The 21,660-nt window shown below is 38.3% G+C and overlaps 1 protein-coding gene across 2 annotated transcripts in view; it reads left to right on the top strand.

Annotated features, from left to right (window-relative positions):
- Nucleotides 1–294: 294 nt before the first annotated feature.
- serpini1 (serpin family I member 1) overlaps nt 295–21,660 on the top strand; it is a 43,333-nt gene continuing 21,967 nt past the window's right edge. The window contains exons 1-5 of one of the 2 annotated variants that reach the window (XM_031901499.1): nt 317–334; nt 5,844–5,903; nt 14,893–15,155; nt 16,982–17,212; nt 17,947–18,141. In XM_031901499.1, coding sequence (XP_031757359.1) covers nt 5,863–5,903; nt 14,893–15,155; nt 16,982–17,212; nt 17,947–18,141 — 730 coding nt within the window. In that variant the 5' untranslated portion in view covers nt 317–334; nt 5,844–5,862. Of the gene's footprint in view, nt 335–5,843; nt 5,904–14,892; nt 15,156–16,981; nt 17,213–17,946; nt 18,142–21,660 lie in introns of both variants that reach the window. The other variant, NM_001123493.1, reaches the window with a different exon arrangement.

Below are 21,660 nucleotides of genomic sequence, written 5' to 3'. Positions count from 1 at the left end.
CTTTCAGGAGGCCGACCTAAACATGTGCCGAGAACATAGGGAAACGTAGTTCTTTTCAATGATCGGCGTACAACAAGACAATCACAGGTGAACTACATCTCCCGAAATTCCGTTCGAGGTAAAGGCTTGTCATAACAAAACATGCCCACTTGTCAGATAGTACGCAAGGTGGGCGGCCTGCTCCGACCAATAAGCGCTGTGAAAGTGGGCATGTGCCGTTTTGATTGGCTAGTTAGTCGTGATGTAAGACTTACCAGGGAAGCTTGTGGTGCAGCTGAAAAATCTTGGGCTGCACTCAGCTGGAGGAGGCGGTGGTGTGGGAGCAGCTACAGAGGTGAGCGGAGAGTATCGCTTTAACCGCGCTGTGTATCCATGCTGTCATGCCCAGCTGCCATGCGTCTCCCAGGTCCTGGCATGCTCTACCCAAGTCTCTCTAATTGTAATGTGCAAATGGGGCTTTTCGCTCCGTTGTATTGTGACAGCTTGTAACATAGCAGGAGATGAGACGCAGGCTGGGGTGTGCTTGTGAGTGCCGTTATATTACAGAATGGGATTTCGGTGAATCATTAGCGCATTTGCACAGGTGCAGTGGTACCACACAGTCCCTCCTGGCATGGATGTGCTTCATTCTGTATGTTATAGGGATATATAGTTATATCCACTTATAGGGAGTCATTAGCCAGAAACACAGTTTTGGTAAAGTCCAAGTCAGTAATTGATGCTTTTGTGCTGCCCAGCCCCACTGTTTGAAGAGGGCACAATGGTTTGCACCTCATGACACAATAAAGGGTTATTTTTTCTTTTTAATGTCGTTCTGCATGGAATTAGTATATGTTGGCAAATGAAGTTGTATGTGCCTAGAGTGGTTATTCGTTATAGAGCATGCCTTTGGTATGCTGCCTTGTATTATTGTGTACAGTGCCCACTTGGGAGGATGAGTATTATGTGCTCACACCTTCCACACTGTGTATTTATTGTAATTTAAATATATTTAAGTTTCATAAGCTTTTAACAAGTTCCTCCACACACAAACTGGTTATTGTATAATAAAAGAATGTCATTCTAAGCAACTTTCACCATTCGGTAATTAAAAATCTCAGTGGCTGGTTTAAGGCAGGGGTGTAACTAGAGGGGAGAAGACCTTAGGAACGTGGTGGGGCCGCAGATAGAGTTTTATGCTATGCTATGCAATAGAAATGTATTTCTGTATATAGTGTGATTTCCCTCATTCACCTTATTTTCAATGTAATTGTTTACATAAAGCTTTCTATCTTTTATTTTTTACTGTTTCTCTACAATTTAGATTTTAAAGGGATACGGTCATGATTTTTATGGTGTACTTTTTATTTCTAAATTACACTGTTTATATAGCAAATAAGAATAATTTACACTACCATTTAAAATTTTTATTCTTAACCAACAATTTTTTTTTTTTTTTAGCTGTAATATTGGTGTTTAGGCGCTATCTCAGTGCATTGTGCCTGAGTCTGAGCTTTCAGAAAGAGGCAGCTCTACACATTAGAACTGCTTTCAGGTAACCTATTGTTTCTACTACTCCAATGTAACTAGAAAGAATCACAAACCGGACTTGGATTTCTTAAGGTGGCCATACACTCTAAAGCTGGCCATACACGTGGCGATCTGACGATGTTTCGTGCGACCATCGGTCGCACAAAACATCGTCAGATCCGCCACACACCATTCAGGGCTGAATCGGCAGGTAAGGAGGTAGAAACAATAGGATTTCTACCTCCTTCTGCCGATTCAGCACTGAAAGGAGATTTTGGTCAGGCGCCTTCTATGGCGCCTGATCAAAATTTTCAAACTATTCCGATCAGCGAGTCGGCCGATATCAGCAGCTTCCTGCGATATCGGTCGACTCGCCGACATACCATACACGCACCGAATATCGTACGAAACGAGGTTTCGTACGATATTATCGGTGCGTGTATGGCCACCTTAAGATCCGCTTTCTTGGCGAGGGCGCCAAGCGAGCAGATCTTCTCCTGATAGCCACACCTACGGGTCGGCGATATCGGGCTAATTCGGACATTTGTCTCTGGGACCAAACGATTGAATTAGAAAGACGGGTATAGATGTCCCTCATTTGGGGACCGGATCAACAAGCTGATGCTGTCCCCGATCTGACTAAATTTCAAACCTGCCCGACTGAGATCAGGCCAATTTCAGGCCAGATGTCGGTCGGGCAGGCCCGTCGTTAGTGCCCATACATGGGCCGATAAACTACAATCAGCCCATATATGGCCACCTTTACTATTGAGTGCTATTTCGATATCTTGAGCTTGATAGTTACCATAGAACATATTTGAAGATAATTTTAAAGAGGCTTGATATGCTCTTCTCTTTATACTTTGCCATATTAAGCCTCATTAATACATATGCATTTAGACCCTGGCAGCCACCCGGGCAATTTTATTTTTTCTTAATACCCACATTCCAATCAATAAGAAGTAGTTTTGGGCACTTTCTCACTGTCTAAAATACACTGGTTAATATTTTAATGCCTTTATTTGGCTATAATGTTTAAAAAATCCCAATAAAAATGATTGAAACTAAAATACACTGGTTAACAACTTTTCCAGTGTGCCATCAGCCTTAAAGAAAAAGTAAAGGGCCCCTGCACAGCATCCTGTCTCAACCACAGAAACCACTGTAACTGAAACAGCCCTGAATTCTAAAGGCAGACCTGCAGAGTGGGGCTGATGGGTGGCATGTTTGGCAGAGTTATTTCTGGCCTTGGGCTCCCTGGCACTAATAAAAGCATGCACCATTGAATTTGATCTTGTCCTGGCTTCCAGTCCATATGCTCAGGATCACAGAGCCAGGGACTACAAGCGACACAGGAAAACTTGCCAGCCACCAACTGTGCTGTATAGCCATGCCTTCTGGGCTCCTGATATGTTTTTGGCAATACACAATACTGTGACCTATTAACTTACATTACAGTGTGTGTCTTTTTTTATTTTTCATATGCTGATATTCAATAAATAAATATTGCACCTCATAGTTGGTTATAAGTTGTTACATACTTCAGATGTAGTGGGACCAGGGCTATTTTGAGGTGTCAGGTTGGTGAGGGAGGATGATGCAGGGGCCTGATGTTGTGTTAATATCTTTAGTTCACCTACAATGTGATAATGTCATGGTCCCAGTTACAATATGAAAAAACGTTTTTACCTTTTACTTCAGTTCCTTTTTGCTGTTTGTTTTCATCTTATGGCATCAGACAAGCAGACAGTGTCACTTCAGGCAGTGTTGGACTACAACCCTCAGAATTCCACCACAGCCCTTAGAAAATTTGTATGGGTATTCTGGTAGTTATAATAACTCAACAACATATGAAGGGCTTCACCTTCTGGTGGCTATCATGGACTTAACAAGTGAGAGATGTTATCAGTTAAAAAAAACAAAAACTATTGTTTGAACAGTTTAGATTTATAGCTCCTAGGAAAGTGAGAGAGACAGATTAACATAATACAAAGGCTATTCTCTGTTCAGCAGTGCGGCGCTAAGTGTAGCTGTCAGGGACACTTTCAAATTTCTGACTACATTTCATAGCTTTGTGATCATTCAGTTTTCCGCAGAGCTTGTACAGAATTGTATATTTATCATTCAGTGACAGTGAAGGTGTTTAGATAATTCATTAATTATGTATGTTGTGGAAGGATGCTGTTAACAAACACATTCAGCAGCAGGATTTATTGATCTGGCAGTAGTTGTTTTAACAAGATGAGCTATGTTCCTGTAGAAAGGAAACTTTATTTTTATGCGGTCTTAACTTACAAATGTTGATGGCTAATTTGTGTTTCAGTATCAGTTGGAGTTCCAAGGCTCACAGTGGGACAACTGTTGAATTAAAGAGCCAGATTATCAAAGGCCAAGATAAAATTTGTTGTTCACTTTATGTCAACATAGAAATTGGTTTTCTTCCGCATAGATGTAGCAAATATTCTAGAACTTGAACTGAAAAGGTGTGATAACCATTCAGTTATAGATCCCTTTCAGGTCCAACATATGGACAGTGATCCCCCCCCCCCCCCCATGAAGGTTAAAGGAATACTGTCATGGGAAAACATGTTTTTTTCAAAACAGATTAGAACACATCAGTTAATAGAGCTTCTCCAGCAGAATCCTGCAGGAGAATTGCAGTTTTCAAAAGCACAGATTTTTTCAAATTTAATTTTTCAATTTCACATGTGGCTAGTCATATTCTTCATTTCCCAGGGTGCCACAGCCATGTGACTCCCTGATAAACTTCAGTCACACTTTACTGCAAGTTGGCGTGATATAACCCCCCCTCCCAGCAGCCAATCAGCAGAACAATGGAAAGTAGCAAGATGGAAGCTCCCAGTAGATATCAGAATATCACTCAATAGTAAGAAATCCAAGTCCGGCTTGGGACTCCTCCAGTTACGTGGGAGTAGGAGAAACAGTAGGTTACCTGAAAGCAGTTCTATAGCGCTGGCTTCTTCTGAAAGCTCAGAATCAGGCACAATGCACTGACACCAATATTACAACTAAAAACATTTGTTGGTTCAAGAATAAAATATTAAATGGTAATAAATTGTGATAGTTCTAATGAGAAAATGGATAATCATGGCCTTGTGGCCCAAAATGGCTAAATGTGGCATTGGGGGGTAAATAGGCTGGTATCTATCTGAAGGTTTATAATACTGAAGGTGGGTACAGGTATCGGACCCCTTATCCGGAAACCCATTATCCAGAAAGCTCCGAATTACGGAAAGCCCGTCTCCCATAGACTCCATTATAAGCAAATAATTCAGAATTTTAAAACTGATTTTCTTTTTTTATGTAGAAATAAAACAGAACCTTGTAATTGATCCCAACTAAGATATAAATAATCCTTATTGGATGCAAAACAATCCTATTGGGTTTAATTAACGTCTTATTAATTTTTTAGTAGACTTAGGGGCTGATTTACTTACCCACGAACGGGTCGAATGGAGTCCGATTGCGTTTTTTTCGTAATGATCGGTATTTTGCGATTTTTTCGTATGTTTTGCGATTTTTTCGGATTCTTTACGAATTTTTCATTACCAATACGATTTTTGCGTAAAAACGCGAGTTTTTCGTATCCATTACGAAAGTTGCGTAAAAAGTTGCGCATTTTTCATAGCGTTAAAACTTACGCGAAAAGTTGCGCATTTTTCGTTGCGTTAAGTTTTAACGCTACGAAAAATGCGCAACTTTTCGCGTAAGTTTTAACGCTACGAAAAATGCGCAACTTTTCGCGTAAGTTTTAACGCTACGAAAAATGCGCAACTTTTCGCGTAAGTTTTAACGCTACGAAAAATGCGCAACTTTTTACGCAACTTTCGTAATGGATACGAAAAACTCGCGTTTTTACGCAAAAATCGTATTGGTAACGAAAAATTCGTAAAGAATCCGAAAAAATCGCAAAACATACGAAAAAGTCGCAAAATGTTCGTTTTCAAGTCGGAACTTTTCCAATTCAGGTCGGATTCGTGGGTTAGTAAATCAGCCCCTTAAAGTGTGGAGATCCAAATTATGGAAAGACCCCTTATCCGGAATACCCTTGGTCCCGAGCATTCTGGATAATGGGTCCTATACCTGTAATATACTAGGAGAAATGTTTTATTGTGGCATTAACCTTGCTGCAGAAGGCTGAGATGAGCAGCTGCAGCATGACTGGTAAGCTGTTACTACTTTTGGTTGTCTCTTCATTATTTCTGGAATCTTTTCATTAGCCGGAAGGGCGATCCATTAAAAATTGTGTAGTTCATAAAGTGAAGTGGGTAATTAAATGTTATTGATTTTTTTTAGCTTATTTTGGTTTACAGAAATTCATTTTTAACCCTGATGGAAATGCAGCTAGAAAGTAAAAACTATTTTAATTTTAGGTGAGTACTTTTACAATTTTGTTCATGTAGCAGCAGTCTTGTTATCTGTTATATTACATGATCATTAATAGAGTAAGTTATATTAAAGTCTTTGTACTATTGTTTTGTTTACCTGTGCTTGTGGCTACAAAAGTCCTTTTTAAATTTACCTATTAATCCAGATTATAGGCTGGTTAGGGCAAGAAGATCTGAAAAGGCCTTAATACATTTCTTTTAAAAGTAACTGTAATGGTTGTTTTGCTTGGTTGCTCTCAGTCCTACCCACTATGAATCTTAAGAAACAAGGTATTGAAATGTGTTTTCTAAGGGGGGGAAATTGTCTTATGCAAAAGTTTTTAGGGTTGTTTTTACTCCCTGGATGCCTGGTGAGGTACCACCATGTAGCAGTAACTTGTAAGACAGTAGTGGCACTCGCATGCACTTAAAGGAGAGTTCAACCCTGACTATATTTTATATACTCAACTTGCTACACCAGCCTAAAGGTTTAGTATCTTTATAGTAGTAATTAGCTAGGCCTTCAGAGTTGTCACAGGAACTCCTCATCTTGGAATTTGTTGGAAGTGTCAGTGAAACTCACATGCTCATTGTGCTCTGAGCAGCTGATGAGAAGTTAAGCTAAAATTCTAAACAAGGTGCTAATTGCACTGGTTTTCAGAACTGCCTTGCAGTCATAATCTGTATTTCTAATCGGCCTTATAGTGACATTTATATTCTGTAAATACAGTGTATTGTGAGTCAGTCCCTAAGCCCAGTAAGTGACAGTAGCACAGAGCATGTGAATCAGCAGAAAAGAAGTTGGGGAGCTACTGGGGTATCTATGGAGGCACAGATCTTCCCTGCTAAAGGGCTGTGGTTGCCTTGGGCTGGTACAGACGCACATAATGTACATCTTTCTACCTCTTTAGTTGTGCTTTAGCTCTCCTTTAAGGCACTTACCACCAAAAAGCACTACATTTTCCCAGGAGTAGTAACCCATAATAACCAATGAAATGTTTGATTTTAAACAGGTGGCCAGCAAATGCTACCTGCTCTGGGCAAACTTAGGACCTTTTATTACATAACCCCATTTGTCAGTTGTATTGAGCACAAGACTGGCTTGTTATGGCATTCAAATTTCAGTGCAGGTGATTTTCTTCTCTAGAGCACCCCTTCAGAAGCCATTATCATTAATAAAGGTACATTGCTGTCCTTTAAGTATTTGGATTGTGCATTGTGATCACAGAAATTACCCCCCAAAGTATTGTCATGTACATTTGTTCCATTTCTATCCACCAGATGGTAGGACAGTTAGGTAAAGCAGCCGTTCATATGTAATGTTGGGGAGTTTAACACATATCCATATAGGAAATGTCTGTAACCTGTTGTAGTTAGAGAACTTTAGGAAGATCGCAAAACAAAAGAGATATATCCACTCTCCTGCAATGAGTGCATTAATATTCCTGCAGATTTTTGCATTCTTATGTGCCGTACTATACATCTTAGTAGGCAAAGTAGGGAATTCATGTGCAGTACACTGTAAAATAAGTACCTGTACTGTCATTTGTAATTAAACAGCGTACACTGAATGTTAAAACTGCAAGGTTGTATACTTAAGAGGTGCCAAGTCGTAGATTATGGGTGCATCTTGGGTACACTTGTTACACCAATGGCTATGTACCCAGATCACACACACACCTCTGACTGATGCTGTCAGATATTGTGGTGAATTTTCATTGCTTTTCAGTGATGGGGATTCATTTATAAGGAGTACTAAAACTTAAAAGAACTAGGCCAGAAAAGCTACACATCATGTTTTGTGGTTTTTACCAGCTCAGGGCAGCCATGACCCAAAGCAAGATCCTTGCTGTAGAAAATGCCACCAGTAGCTCCTGATATTCTTTATTGCTAATTCTCTGTGCTATGTGATGCACAGAAGATAACGGGCTTTACACTAATACTCTATTCCCCAATTCATTACACAGCTCAAGCATAGTGATGAGCGAATTTTGTCATCAGACATGGATTTGATGCCAGATAACACATTTCGTCACTGGCAATTTGTTTTCACAAAACTGCAGCAAAAATTTGCAGAGTGGGGAAAAAGTTGTGCCAAAAAAGTCACGTGGTAGCTGCATTTTGCAAATTTTCCACTGTGTCGCAATTTTGGAGCAGTTGCGTTAATTTTTCGGCAAAGCAAAACAGGATTAATTTGCTCATCACTACTCATGCATGATGTTATTCAACACATTGAAATAAACTTTTTTTTTTTTTCCTAGTACATGTTTATAAATATGTTCTCTGGTCTTATCTTTGATTGTTTTTATATTTCCCCAAAATTATGTTTAAAAATGTTTGCCCAGTCATTACAAATAGTAATTAAGTTAATGGTCTCTTGACTTTTTAAATACCAATCAGTATCAGAATGCACATTTAAAATAACCTTTGTAATAATTGCTCTTCTTTTAAATATATATAGGTATGGGATCCCTTATCTGGAAACCTGTTATCAAGAAAGCTCTGAATTATGGAAAGGCCACCCATCTACCATAGAGAAAATTTTAATCTAATATTTTTTTCGCTATTTATTTTTTATTTGTAATAATAAAACAGTTCTTGATGGTAATTAAGCTGAACAAATCTATTTTGGTGGCAAAATAATCCTATTTACTTGATAAAGGGCGCCACATTGCCCGAAACATGTTGTGTATTATGGTCTGAAATAAATAGCGTTTTAGGAGAATTCTGCTTCATGGTGCTCTCCTCTATATTTGGATGATATTAATGTTTTTAAATGTTTTTTTTTTTTTTTCTTTTTAGTAGGCTTAAAGCATACTAGATATTGGATGCCATACCTATATTGTATATCATTTCCATGATTTGACCTACACTAGTAACCAATTTGTGCCTGTAATCTTTTGTACAAATGCGAGACCTATTTTCCATTTTGTGTGTACTTGCCCTAAATTAAGCTTACTGTATGCATAGCTGGTAAAGCAGGTGCTGGAAACTGGATAGAGCATATACTGTGCGTTTAATTTGTTTGTTTAGAAATTATATTTGTGTGTTTCTGGTGATCCCGTTATTGGCTGGGAAAGAGTTGGTTTCTAGCATGTAACAAGGTAATCTGTTGGGATCTGTAATGCAGAACCATCAGCTTTTATTAATAACTAATTCTATTATGTATATATAAATTGCTTGTCAATAAAGGTACCTTCAAAGAATAGTCTGAAGTCATTTTCATTATAGTAATACATCAAACCAAAAAATGTATGTAACCTATATAATATTTTAATTTGGAAAGAATTCTGTTACTGTTTTTAGATAATAGGTGTTCAGTCTCTGTCTTTTCAGTTGCTGGACTATAGTTTATGGTTTTTACCTAAAAGATTTTTAATGTTGAGGGATATAGACGGTAATTACACCCCAACAACATCTAGATGGTAACAAATAACCATGCTCAAGTATATCCTTTATTCCTATATTTAATGCCTTTAAGAGGGGCCTGGATGAGCATAGTATCCAAGGTTATTGCGATACTAATACCTACAGTTAGGGCTACATTCATCAAATCAAGAGTTTGAATCCCGAATGGGAAAAATTCAGATTGGATACAATAATTTCTGAAGATCGCAAATATCACAAAAAAATTGTATTAGTCACGATAATAACATATTGTCGATCCAAAATTTTCGTACCAAACGATTGTAAACAGCGGGAAAACCTTTCCGACTTTGATCCTTCTGTGCATGATTTTGGAAGCCTCCCATAGGAATCAATGGTACTCTGCAGCTCCAACCTGGCCCAAGGAAAGTCGCGATAAAGAAGCTTGAATGAATCCGAAACTTTCGTACTCGGCGCGACAATACGATTATATCACACAAATTTTGTAGCAAAGTACGAAAAAGTCGTGCAAGGTACAAAAAAGTCGTCGAACGAACGCTCGGAGCGTTCATGGATGAGTAAATGCGGCCCTTAGTATTAATGTTTGTGTGTATACTTTATGTATGTGATAGTATAGGTTGTGTGTGCCGAGTTTACTTGGAAGGGTTGAACTTGATGGTATTTTTCAATCCTATGTAACTATCCTCACAGTTTGCCCAAACAGAGAGTTGTCTGAAAAATCTAAATCTAAACCCTTATGTTACTTTGAGGTACTTCCAAAAACTTCCCTGCTTATAAAGGGGTGGCTACAGTACATTACTCCATTATGGGTGAACAGAATTAAGGATATGGATGATTGCTAGCACATTTAATGAATTTATACTTTGTCATCCCTAAATGTTGAACCACACTGAATCTGAGTTTTTAAAACATGGAACCTTAAAGTTGAACTGAATGTGTCGGAAAATGCAGATTTGTATCTGGTTTGGGATTTGGTTAGTTCTTTGGGGAAGAAGTCAGTATTTGACTAACACCAAGAATCAGTTCCTGGATTTATCCCTACTAGCCATGAATTTAAAGACAGTGGCAAAATTTTTAGGGGTATTAAAAAAAAAACAAACAAACAAACACATTTGTGCTTTATGTCTATGAAGTTTCTCATTCCTCCAGGTCAGTCCTATACAGTATCTAGTAGAATTAAGTCTAAAACAACTGGACTGTTTTTTTTTTTGTTTTTTTTTCTTTTCTTGAAAAAAAATGTATTTTATTTTTTGGGGCTTTTCTGAAAAGTCCAGTTATTTTAGACTTAATTCTACTAGATACTGTATTTTTGCTTCATCTTTATTTTACTTTTTTCCCATTTTGTTTTACTATTTTTTACACTTGTCTTTTAGTTTTTCAAAGACTTTCCTGCAATATTTATAGAATTAGCTTTTTTGGTCCCACGAAAGGGTTCGCTGTAAAAAAAAAATCCTTGTGGTTCTACTCATGATCATGCTACCATATGCAATCAGAGGTCTTTGAAACAGTGTTAACAAAAAGCTGTATGGTAGTGTACAATTGCCTCTGATTATGTGCTGGATTTTTTTTTCACTTGAGACAAGTAAAATCAAGACAGATGTATATGAAAGAAAATTCATGGTTACTGTGTTCTTTATATTGCACTATGAGTCTGAAGTAACTGCTTATAATATACAGTACATGCTGTTGAAAGGACCCCTCTGTCAGTTACCGCAGTACAAAAAGGAATAGAAAAGTTTCCTATGGTACTGCCTGCCTTAGCATTTTTCTGCACCATGTTTCAAAGCTGTACAGTTAAGGCCAGTGCTGTGATGGAGAGTGTAGATTTAGGGAGTGTATCATGCTAAGACATATTGTTTATTCTAGCATGCTCAAAGTAAAGGTATGCAAAGATAATATGGGCATTTGTTATCCATTTGATAATGAACAGAGACTGGACCAGGAGCAATAATACAAATGGACTATGGGTTATTCTTTTAAGTTCAGAGGAAACCACAGAGCATCTTTGCGTTCTGAAACCTATAAAAAAAAATAAAAAAAATCTATTGACCTATTGAAGTTCATTTTGTTAGTGTCCAGCATTTAGTAGTTTGGTAGTTCTTCTGAAAGTCTGAAGTCTCCTCCATCAAAATCAATAAGTATGCGAGAAAGGTGCGCTAACATAATTGCATATGGATTTATATAAAGATTTAGGGGTTGATTTATCAATGTGTGAAATTTGAGCTCACTAGGGGGAAATATGTACCCACTCTATACTATGGGATTTTTAGAAGCATATTTATCAGTGGGTGAAAGTTAGAGTTCACCCTTTGATAAATGTGCTTTTAAAAATTCTATATTAATGAATAGAGGGTGGGTGAATAATGCTGTGGTGGGCTTTATTTTTTTTGGTGGGCTCAGTCTCTCCCAGGACACAGTTGTGCACTCCCAGTTCAGTCCTGGCAAAGTCCCTTCCCCAGAGTTCTTTTAGTTTCCCCAGGTAGTGGTACCTGCACCAAAGTACCTCTCCCGTGTGCAGGCATATGAGAAACACCTGTACTCACACAGGGGACACACAAGGATGGCAACTGGCACCCACAGGCAGCTGAACAAGATGCTGAACTCTCTCTTGGTGTGCATCGAACGATAGTACATCTAGCATACTGTCATCCAACATCAGTCAGAAAATCAATCAGGCACGTTTGAAGGGATGGACTGTTTAACAGCTTGGAAACTGTTCATGTGTGGGTCGGTGCTTAAATATTTTTCTTTTTTCTACATTATGCACAACAACCAAAAACTGAAAGCGGAAACTGTACGATTCAGCATACATTGTCCTTTAAAGGACAAGGAAAGTCAAAATCTATTAAGCACACTATTTAATAATACTACTATTGCTGTGTAAAAATGCTATGTTTCTGTCTTGCCTAATGAAAGATTTACAGAGATACACTTACTACAAACTACATACTTGTTTTAGTGAACGGCGCCACCATCTTTAAAAAGGGATGCTCATTCCCTTTCCCTCACCGTCTCTACTGCGCATGCTCCCCGCACCTGCCTGCTGCACCAGTCCAACCCCCCCCCCCCCCCCATTCCCCGCACCTGCTGGCTGCATCTGCACTATTGACAACTGAAGGTAAACCTGCAGCTTGAGATTAACTCTTTGGTAGACTTTCCTTCTCCTTTAAATTGTCCATTGGATATTACAAAATTGTATGCCAGACCAAGATAAAGCAGACAGCTACCACAGTTTTTCTTTCTTCTTTAGCTTCTTCAATATTCAGTATTCAAAAAAGACTGAATATTGAATAGTAAAAATAAAGAAAAGAAACCACTCTGGCAACAGAGCTACCAGAGTAGTTTCTTCTCTTTGTTATCTACTTCAATATAAAATATTCAAGAGAAGATTTTGCATATTGTATAGTGCAGATAATAAATAAGAAAGAGAAACTGTGATAGCTGCCTGACAGTTTAACAACAACAATAGAACAGTTTGTAAACTTCACTAGACGATATTGCTTGAAATAGCCTTTTTCATTGATGGAATTTTAAATGACCATTTCATGATAAGCACAGCTGTAAGATAAAGAAAAGAAATCTTTTACAAATGTATACGAATATGACAACCTTAAGTAAAAATTCCCTTAATAAAAGGGTAGACTTTTGGACATTATCTGCTGTTAGTCGTGTATTTATACTGTAATAGCCCATTTCAACTTTGCCATTTTTCCACTAGCAACTGCATCCACATTGTGTAGCGATGTAGAGATGGAATACATTTTCAAGTTCAAGTGGAATAAAACGACTGCAGAAAAATAAATTGCGCCAAAGTTGCATTTGTCACTATAAAGTTGCATAGAAAAAAATGGTATTTTTACATTAATTGTCAAAAAATCTCAACTATATGGGGCACATTCATGAAAATGCGAGTTCGAATCCCGAATGGGTAAATTCGGATTGGATACGATAATTTCTGAAGATCGCAAATAATACGAATATGCTTACGAAAAAATCGTATTAGTCACCATAATATCATATTGGCGATCCGAAAGTCACAAAATGGAGCGTTTGTGCATTAGTAAATCTGCCCCTATGACTTTTATCAAAACACTGCAGCTTTTACTTGCAGAGCTTTTTAGGTGAATGTTCACATTTTTTTTTCTTTAAAGGGGAACTCCATCCAATTAAAACTTAAGGTTACCTTAAGCCTGGCCCCATGTTCTCCTGCTGATCTGGCTGATTAATTTGAGATTTAAAAAAAAAATCTAACAGAAGTTGACTGTTCTCAGCCTCCCTTCAGCCTGCATCCTCCAAATTTCACAATTCCCTACACACATGGGGCCCGATTCACTAAAGTCCGAAATAAGGAGTGCTATTTATAGCATGCGTTAAAAATCTTATCACTTCTTATTTTTCGCTCGATTCACTAAAAGGACACTTGTCATAATTAAGAAGCGATGTTCTTGGCGTTATTTATCTTGCGACTACATATTTTCAAGCAACGTGCTGCGTAATATGTTGTGTGTTGCGTAATATATTGCTTGAAAATATGTAGTCGCAAGATAAATAACGCCAAGAACATCGCTTCTTAATTATGACAAGTGTCCTTTTAGTGAATCGAGCGAAAAATAAGAAGTGATAAGATTTTTAACGCATGCTATAAATAGCACTCCTTATTTCGGACTTTAGTGAATCGGGCCCATGATGTCAATAAGGAAAGAAAGATCACAGTGCAATGAATTGTGGGTTATACAGTTCCAGCATGCTGTCTGTAAGCTGTGGAAAAAGTTGTTACAATTTGTTAAATCAATGTTTTTGACCCTCCTCCTGTGCCAGGATTTCAAATGATGCAGAAAGAGAAGAACTGTTTTGCAGCTGGATTTCTGCATATTCTTACTTTGAAGATCTAGAATACAGTGATAGGAATATTAGGGGTTTCTGCATTGTGTGGGGCTCCTTAAAGGAGAAGGAAAGGCTAATAAAGAGTTAATCTCAAGCTGCAGGCATACCTTAAGTTCTCTCAATAGTGCCCTTAAGTCTCCTCATATTTCACCTGTTCAGATGATCAGAAGCCAAAGAGGAATAAAAAAACGCTGAGCTGGGTAGAGAAGATTCCCATAATGCAACGCTCCTGCACAGACACTACGACCAGATCTGTAGTTAGCACATGCGCACACAACCCCCTAGCGTCTGGTTGCTATGGCGACGCAGAAGAGGAGGGGGGGTCTGGTGGGCGCAGTTGGTGTGTGAGCCGGTGCGCTCCTGATGTGTGCACAGTTTGTAATCGATCAAGACGCGGTGAGCGAAGCGGGGAAAAGGGGGACTGGTGTATCTCTAAATCTTTCATTAGACAAGCCAGAAATATAGTTTTTTTACACAGCAATAGTAGTACTATTTAGATTTTGACTTTCCTTGTCCTTTAACAAATTTTGGTTTGTAAGCCAGAGTTCCCCTTAAATAAATCATTACTTTTTTGGGTCAACAGTGCATCTCCAATGCAAATATCATAAAAATAGAAAAGTGCAATTTCTAAACTTGTTCTATCAATACTATACTAATACAATATCCATTGTTTGTCTCCTGTGCAATAATTCCTTTTTTTTTTTTTTTTTTTTTTTTTGTTTAGATTAATTTCAGAGATGCATCACCTCAGCTTACTCGCCTTAATTGTTATGCAAGCACTGGTCTTTGGTACAAGTGTCCATGATGAGACAGTTAATGAGTTTTCTATCAAGGTTTACCACAAGCTACGAGCCACTATAGAGGATGAAAACATCATCTTCTCTCCTCTGAGCACTGCAATAGCTTTAGGGATGGTGGAATTGGGGGCGCGTGGATCTAGTCTTAAAGAGATTCGACATGTCCTTGGATACGACAAACTAAAGAATGGTATGTTTCCAACCATTTTTCATTCAGTATTGAGTTGTTTCTTAACAAGTAACAGCCCCGGTATCGCTGTTCATCATAGATATTCATTTCCCAATCAGCAACAGCGTAAAGCCTCCAAATTCTCACGTAAGGGAGAGGGTGGTGTTTTAGTTTGACTTGGCTTCATATAGGCTGTATTTCTTTCCACCCTGTTCTGCCTATGATTCTGTCCGAACAACCCCCGTCTATGACGGAAGAGAAATGTAAGCTTGAAATTTGTTTAATTATGTAAGTATTATGAGCAGAGTATCTTAAAACCTTTTAGATGTGGTCGATTTCAGAATAGACCAAGTGGGGCTTTGCTAAGTTAAAGAAATTCTGCCATGGGAAAACATGTTTTTTACAAAACAGAATCCTGCATTTTTCAAATGAGCAAACAGATTTTTTTTGATGCAGGGCTAACCATATTCTTAGTTTCCCAGGTGCCCTCAGCCATGTGACTTGAAATGATATCACCTACTTCCCTTCCCCCCCAGCAGTCTATCAACAGAACAATGAGAAGATAACAAGTTAGCAGCTCCCTGACACCTGTATTGCTAAAAAAGTTGCCATGCCTCACTTAGTGGTAGATATGAGAATAGCACTCAATAGTAAAAAAAAAACAAATCTGGCTCACCGTCATGACTCCTCCAGTTATACTGAGTAGGAGAAACAATATCTTTATCTATAAACAGTTGCATTGTGAAGTGCTGGCTCTTTCGAAAAGCACAGGATCAGTCACAATGAACTGACATGACTGCCTATACACCAATCTCACAATGCATTTATTGGTTCAAGAATACAATTTTAAGTGGTAAAATGAATTTTTTGTAGTATACACAGTGCCATTTAGTAATGAAAACTACACCATAAAAATGATGACAGCAGCATGACAGATGGTTCAAAACAATATAACTGCTAACAAACCTGCTACAATAAAAGCATTATCTATGGAAACGAAATAAATGGTATATTGGATCTAATAAGTTGCAGTTTTGATCTTACTGTTCCTTTATTTTAATTCCCCTTGGTCTGTCTTTTCTTCTGATTTTAATATTTTAAATTTTACAAAAAATTCAAGCCATGAGAATATGGTTCTAGATAAAAGCATCTAACCTTAATAACAAGCAAGTACTATTTGACATCTGATTTGCATTTTTATAGATGATTGAGTAGAACCCAGAAAATCCTAAGCCTGCAGATCATACAGTCAGACCCTACAGTCTGTTCTCTAAAATATTAGTGCTTTCTGGCTTTCCCCACAGCAGGTCAGTAATAGAGGTGGATCTGTCACCAACCTTGTTTTATACCTGTACTGTACTGAGGCTGTTCAAAAAGCAAAAAGGGATTCTGATTTTTTCTGAAGAACCGGCATCAGTTATATTGATGTAATGCATTTTATTTAGACTGGTTGCTTACACTGCCATGTTCCCCACTGAAATGAATGTATGTGTCATGTAAGGCAGGAAATGAAGTTTGCTTTATTTGTAGGTTTTAGCCAGATTCTCTTCAGATACTAAAAAAAAACCCTACTTTTAACCTATATTATGCATTCCCCAATGGAATATGTGAAGACATGTTTATTACTGCATGTCAGAAATGGATTTTACATGCTATGGCTGCACAGTTTATTTGCACATCCTTTGAAGGTAGTAGACATTTATTTCCAAAGCTTTGTGGAAAATTATCTTTAGAACTGACAAAGTATATGTCATGTCTTACAGCGAACTTGCCCGTATAGAGCATTGTAATTGACCCAATTTGATGGAGAGTGTCTGTAATTGTTATTTTCTTTTTCTTTTATGAAGGTGAAGAATTTTCTCTCTTAAAAGATCTTTCGAACATGCTGACAGCCCAGGAAAAGCATTATGTGCTGAGCATCGCAAACTCCCTTTATTTACAGAATGGATTCCATATCAGTGACAAGTTCATTCAGTTAATGAAAAAATACTTCAAGGCAGAAGTAGAGAATGTAGACTTCAGTCAAGGTTCAACTGTAGCAAATCACATCAATATGTGGGTGGAAAACCATACTAATAGTATGTTATCTTCATTCTCTATTGCTTTAACCATATATTATTAGACAAAGGAGATCAGTATTTTTGTTATAATGGTGATTGAAAACCTGCAGTTTTAAGTCTTTCAATATTCTTTCCTATTGTAATGTAAGTTGTGTAAAGGATTAAACATCCCACAGGCTACTGGCTGAGGCACCTGACTTTGCCCAGAAAATCTGAGAAAAAACACTGTGCATGCAAAACCTTTGTGCTGCTGAGTATTTGTCAAATACTATGGTATGCCATTGTGTAATTGTCTGATTGGCCTATACCCAGCATTGTCTACAAAAACAGGTTTGTAGGCTATTGGACCAAATAATCAAGCTTTCTGCACTGCTGGTATCTTTGAAATAGTCAGTAAGTGAGACCTTGCTGTAGATACTGCTTTCAATACCAATTGCAAATAACTTTAAAAGATTTAGTAAAGCTACCCATAGCTCCTACCATGACCACAATGACACGTCAGGAGTACAGGAAGACTGCATTTAGAAGAGAAGCTCTACATGGAGCAGCAGACTTGCACTAGCATGCCTGAAAGTTGCGGCTAATTGTCTCATGGTTTTGATAATTTCCTTTTTAACTAATTTACAAGAATAGTGTAATATATTGAATAAGGTTATAAGAAAGTAATAGTTGTGAAATATGGGTATGAAGTGAAAAAATGTTCTATACAATGTATGATGCAAGGCTAAACATTATTTCTTTTCTCCTGACAGACCGGATTCGGGATCTTGTTACAGCTGATGACTTCACTAATTTAACAAAGTTAGTTCTGGTCAATGCCATGTACTTTAAAGGAAACTGGAAGTCACAATTTAGGCCTGAAAACACTAGGACATTTTCCTTTACTAAAGATGATGAGAGTGAAGTGCAGATACCCATGATGTACCAAAAAGGAGAATTTTACTATGGTAAGTTCAGTCATGCTAGGTTCAATAATACTTTGGTAATCTTTGTCAAACAGATTTTCCATTTCATGTTACACACGTGGTACTTTGCATGCTGCCAAGGGACAAGCCAGGGATTCTGCAGTTCCTAAGAAACATAAGTATTTGCTACTTAACTATGAGTTGTTCCTACTAAGTGAGTATTAACAAAAGACTTGCACCTTTATATATCTGTACATATATTTCCAGTCCACATTAGTGTAAGAAGGAGGTAGGTTGTACTTGATGACGTGGCACACTACTGACTTCTGAGAACCACTTTTACCCATGGATCACTACAAGCTGCGTTAGAGGGAAATCAGGGATATCTCAAAAGCTAGAGAATTATTCTAATACTTGCTTTCTATTATGTACTTGTTGTCAAATAAGTGTGTATTTAGCAGGTCCTGATGGGTACCTTTCTAGTATGACCCATGGTGTCTAAACCTCACTTTAATCTTATTCATTTACTGAACAGTTCCAGCACCTCACTGATGGTTGTTGGGCAGGGCTAAATCACAGCTGCGTGAGAAATGTACAGAACTCATTGCTAAGAATCATGGACTAGAAGAAACTAGCCTTTGCAGCAGTACCTCTCATTTGAACATACTGTACATGATCATGTTCCTCCATCTGTTTGCATTGCATTTAGGTTTATCAGTATACTTAGATTAAGTTATGGTTGTTCTAAAAAAGACTGCTGTGCACACATGAGTAGGTGGTTGTTTATTATACGCATGATTTATGATTCATGATTTAAACCAGAAATTAGATTAATTTATATCTGGCAAAAATCAGTTGTACTTTTAATGTTGGCATGATAGTACCTAATGTCTGAAAATCACAGCTGCTGTCTTCAAGCTTCACTAACTCAATAGTACATATTTTCAAGAGGAGGGCTACATGGCTTGGCTTTGCTTTAGAAACATCTGATTTATTGTATAGGGAATTCTTTTTTTGTTCTTTTTATAATTTTTAATGACACAAGCTCAATTTCATAAAGCATTTTCAATATTACTTGGTTTATCATTATTTTCAAAGGCTACTCCTTTGCAGTTGTGTGGATTTTTTGATTATTCGGCATACTCATATAAGTATATTTCTTAGAAGTGCAGAAATCCTGCTCACTTATTGCTGGTTTTACTAAACTCTCTTTGTTGCTGGTGTTCTAGCTGATTTGTTTCCTGTATTGGCTTCTAAAGTTTGGCCCAGTTTGTGGAATTATTGACTCTAAATGCTGTGGTTATTTGTAATCTTTGGCTATGTAGTGCAGTAACTGTAGTGCAATAGTTTACACTCCATAGACGTCTACCCAGGAAGGATGTTGTGCACTCTGGCAAGTAAAGCATACTGTGGGTAAACAGTGAAAAGTGCTCTCTTTATCATTATACACATTATTTTCAGACTAACTTGTTCTGATTTTTAGATTCTGAAACAGTCTTATGTTATAAGTTATTTTGCCATGGCATTGTCATGGCAGTTAAGATCAAGTCTGGGGTAATCGCTTTGGTCTTGACATACAGGAACAATAATTGTTGACCTTTCTCCAATGTGTAAATTTGTTAAAACTTTCTTTGCTGTCAGGAAAGTTTTATTATAAACAGGAAAAATATTGAACGACTCCATGGATAAATATATTTTATAAATCAGCCCCTGGGTCTCTAGTACATATGCTACTAGTAGCAGCTACTTGTTGTGGCTACTAAAATAGACAATGCTGATCATTTACTGATAATTGTCTCTGTGTATGTTTTAGGGCTCTGGCACACGGGGAGATTAGTCGCCCGCGACAAATCACCCGTGTCTCAGGCGACTAATCTCTCCGAGTTGCCATCACCTGCCATCCCACCGGCGAAAGTGTAAGTCGCCAGTGGGATGGCACACGCGGCGGCGCGATTTCAGTGAGATCGCGAAAGTTGCCTCGAGAGGAAACTTGCGCAATCTCACTGAAATCGCGCCGCCGCGTATGCCATCCCACCGGCGATTTACATTTTTGCCGGTGAGATGGCAATCCGGGGAGATTAGTCGCCCGAGACACGGGAGATTTGTGGCGGGCAACTAATCTCCCCGTGTGCCAGAGCCCTTAGCAGAGGCAATTTTCAGTATTGTCTATGTCAAGATATTTTCTGGAGTTTAGTAGCCGTGAAAAAGTAGCTGCTACTAGTAGCTCAGTGTGTCTTCACCCTAAAAATCATTGTGTCTAGAAACTCCACAATTATGTACTGTGCTTAATGCACCAGCCTAAAGGTTCATAATTTCTATAAAAGTAATGATCTAGACCAGGGATCCCCAACCTTTCTTACTCGTGAGCCACAGTCAAATGTGAAAAGACTTGGGGAGCAAAACAAGCAGCATAAAAGTTCATGGAGGAGCCAAATAAGGGCTAAAGGTGGCCATACACGCACCGATATTATCGTACGAAACCTCGTTTCGTACGATAATCGGTGCGTGTATGGCATGTCGGCGAGTCGACCGATATCGCAGGAAGCTGCTGATATCGGACGACTCGCCGATCGGACCAGTTTGAAAATTTTGATCGGGCGCCATAGAAGGCGCCTGACCAAAATTCTCCCTTCAGAGCTGAATCGGCAGAAGGAGGTAGAAATCCTATTGTTTCTACCTCCTTACCTGCCGATTCAGCCCTGAATGGTGTGTGGCGGATCTTACGATGTTTCGTGCGACTGATGGTCGTACGAAACATCGTCAGATCGCCACGTGTATGGCCACCTTAAGATTGGCTATTAGACAGCCTCTATGCACACTATCAGCTTACAGGGGGCTTTATTTGGTAGTAACTCTTGTTTTTATTCAACCTAAACTTGCCACCAAGTCAGGAATTCAAAAATAACTTCCTGGTTTGGGGGCACTGACAGCAACATCCAAGGGGTTGGGGAGCAACATGTTGCTCACGAGCCACTGGTTGGGGATCACTGATCTAGACCTTCAAAGTTGTGCACAGGGGATCACAAGTTTTAATTTTGTTAGGAGTGTCGGTGACGCTGTGACAGCTGTTGAGAAGATAAGCTTATGTGTTGCTGCAAAATATCAAGCAAAAAAGTTTTGCCTCTTAGGGCTGATTACTGAATTCTGATTGCAGTTTCTGAGCTGCCATTTAATGTGAATCTGAATGAATTTCTAATCACCCTTGTTTTGTGAATGCTATATTATATATATATATATATATATATATATATATATATATATATATATTAAAGGTCCAGGAATGGTGCACACAGAAAACTACAGGTACTGCCTGGGTGCATGGTTAACATAACATAATTAGTCAGCACAAACAAACCGCACTCACAGGACTTGTATGAAGCAAAAAAATGGTGGTTAATTCAATGTTTCGGCTTAGACTCAAGCCATCTTCAGGACACACAATTACAATGTGATCAAGTGATGAAACATATAGCTGAAAAGGGCACCAAACAGTTTGTCAATTACAATGTGATCAAGTGATGAAACTTATAGCTCAAAAGGGCACCAAACTGTTTGAATTGT

The sequence above is a fragment of the Xenopus tropicalis genome, chromosome 5, assembly GCF_000004195.4.
Source record: "Xenopus tropicalis strain Nigerian chromosome 5, UCB_Xtro_10.0, whole genome shotgun sequence".
Classification (NCBI taxonomy): domain Eukaryota; kingdom Metazoa; phylum Chordata; class Amphibia; order Anura; family Pipidae; genus Xenopus; species Xenopus tropicalis.
This window is presented reverse-complemented; position numbering and strand designations above follow the sequence as displayed.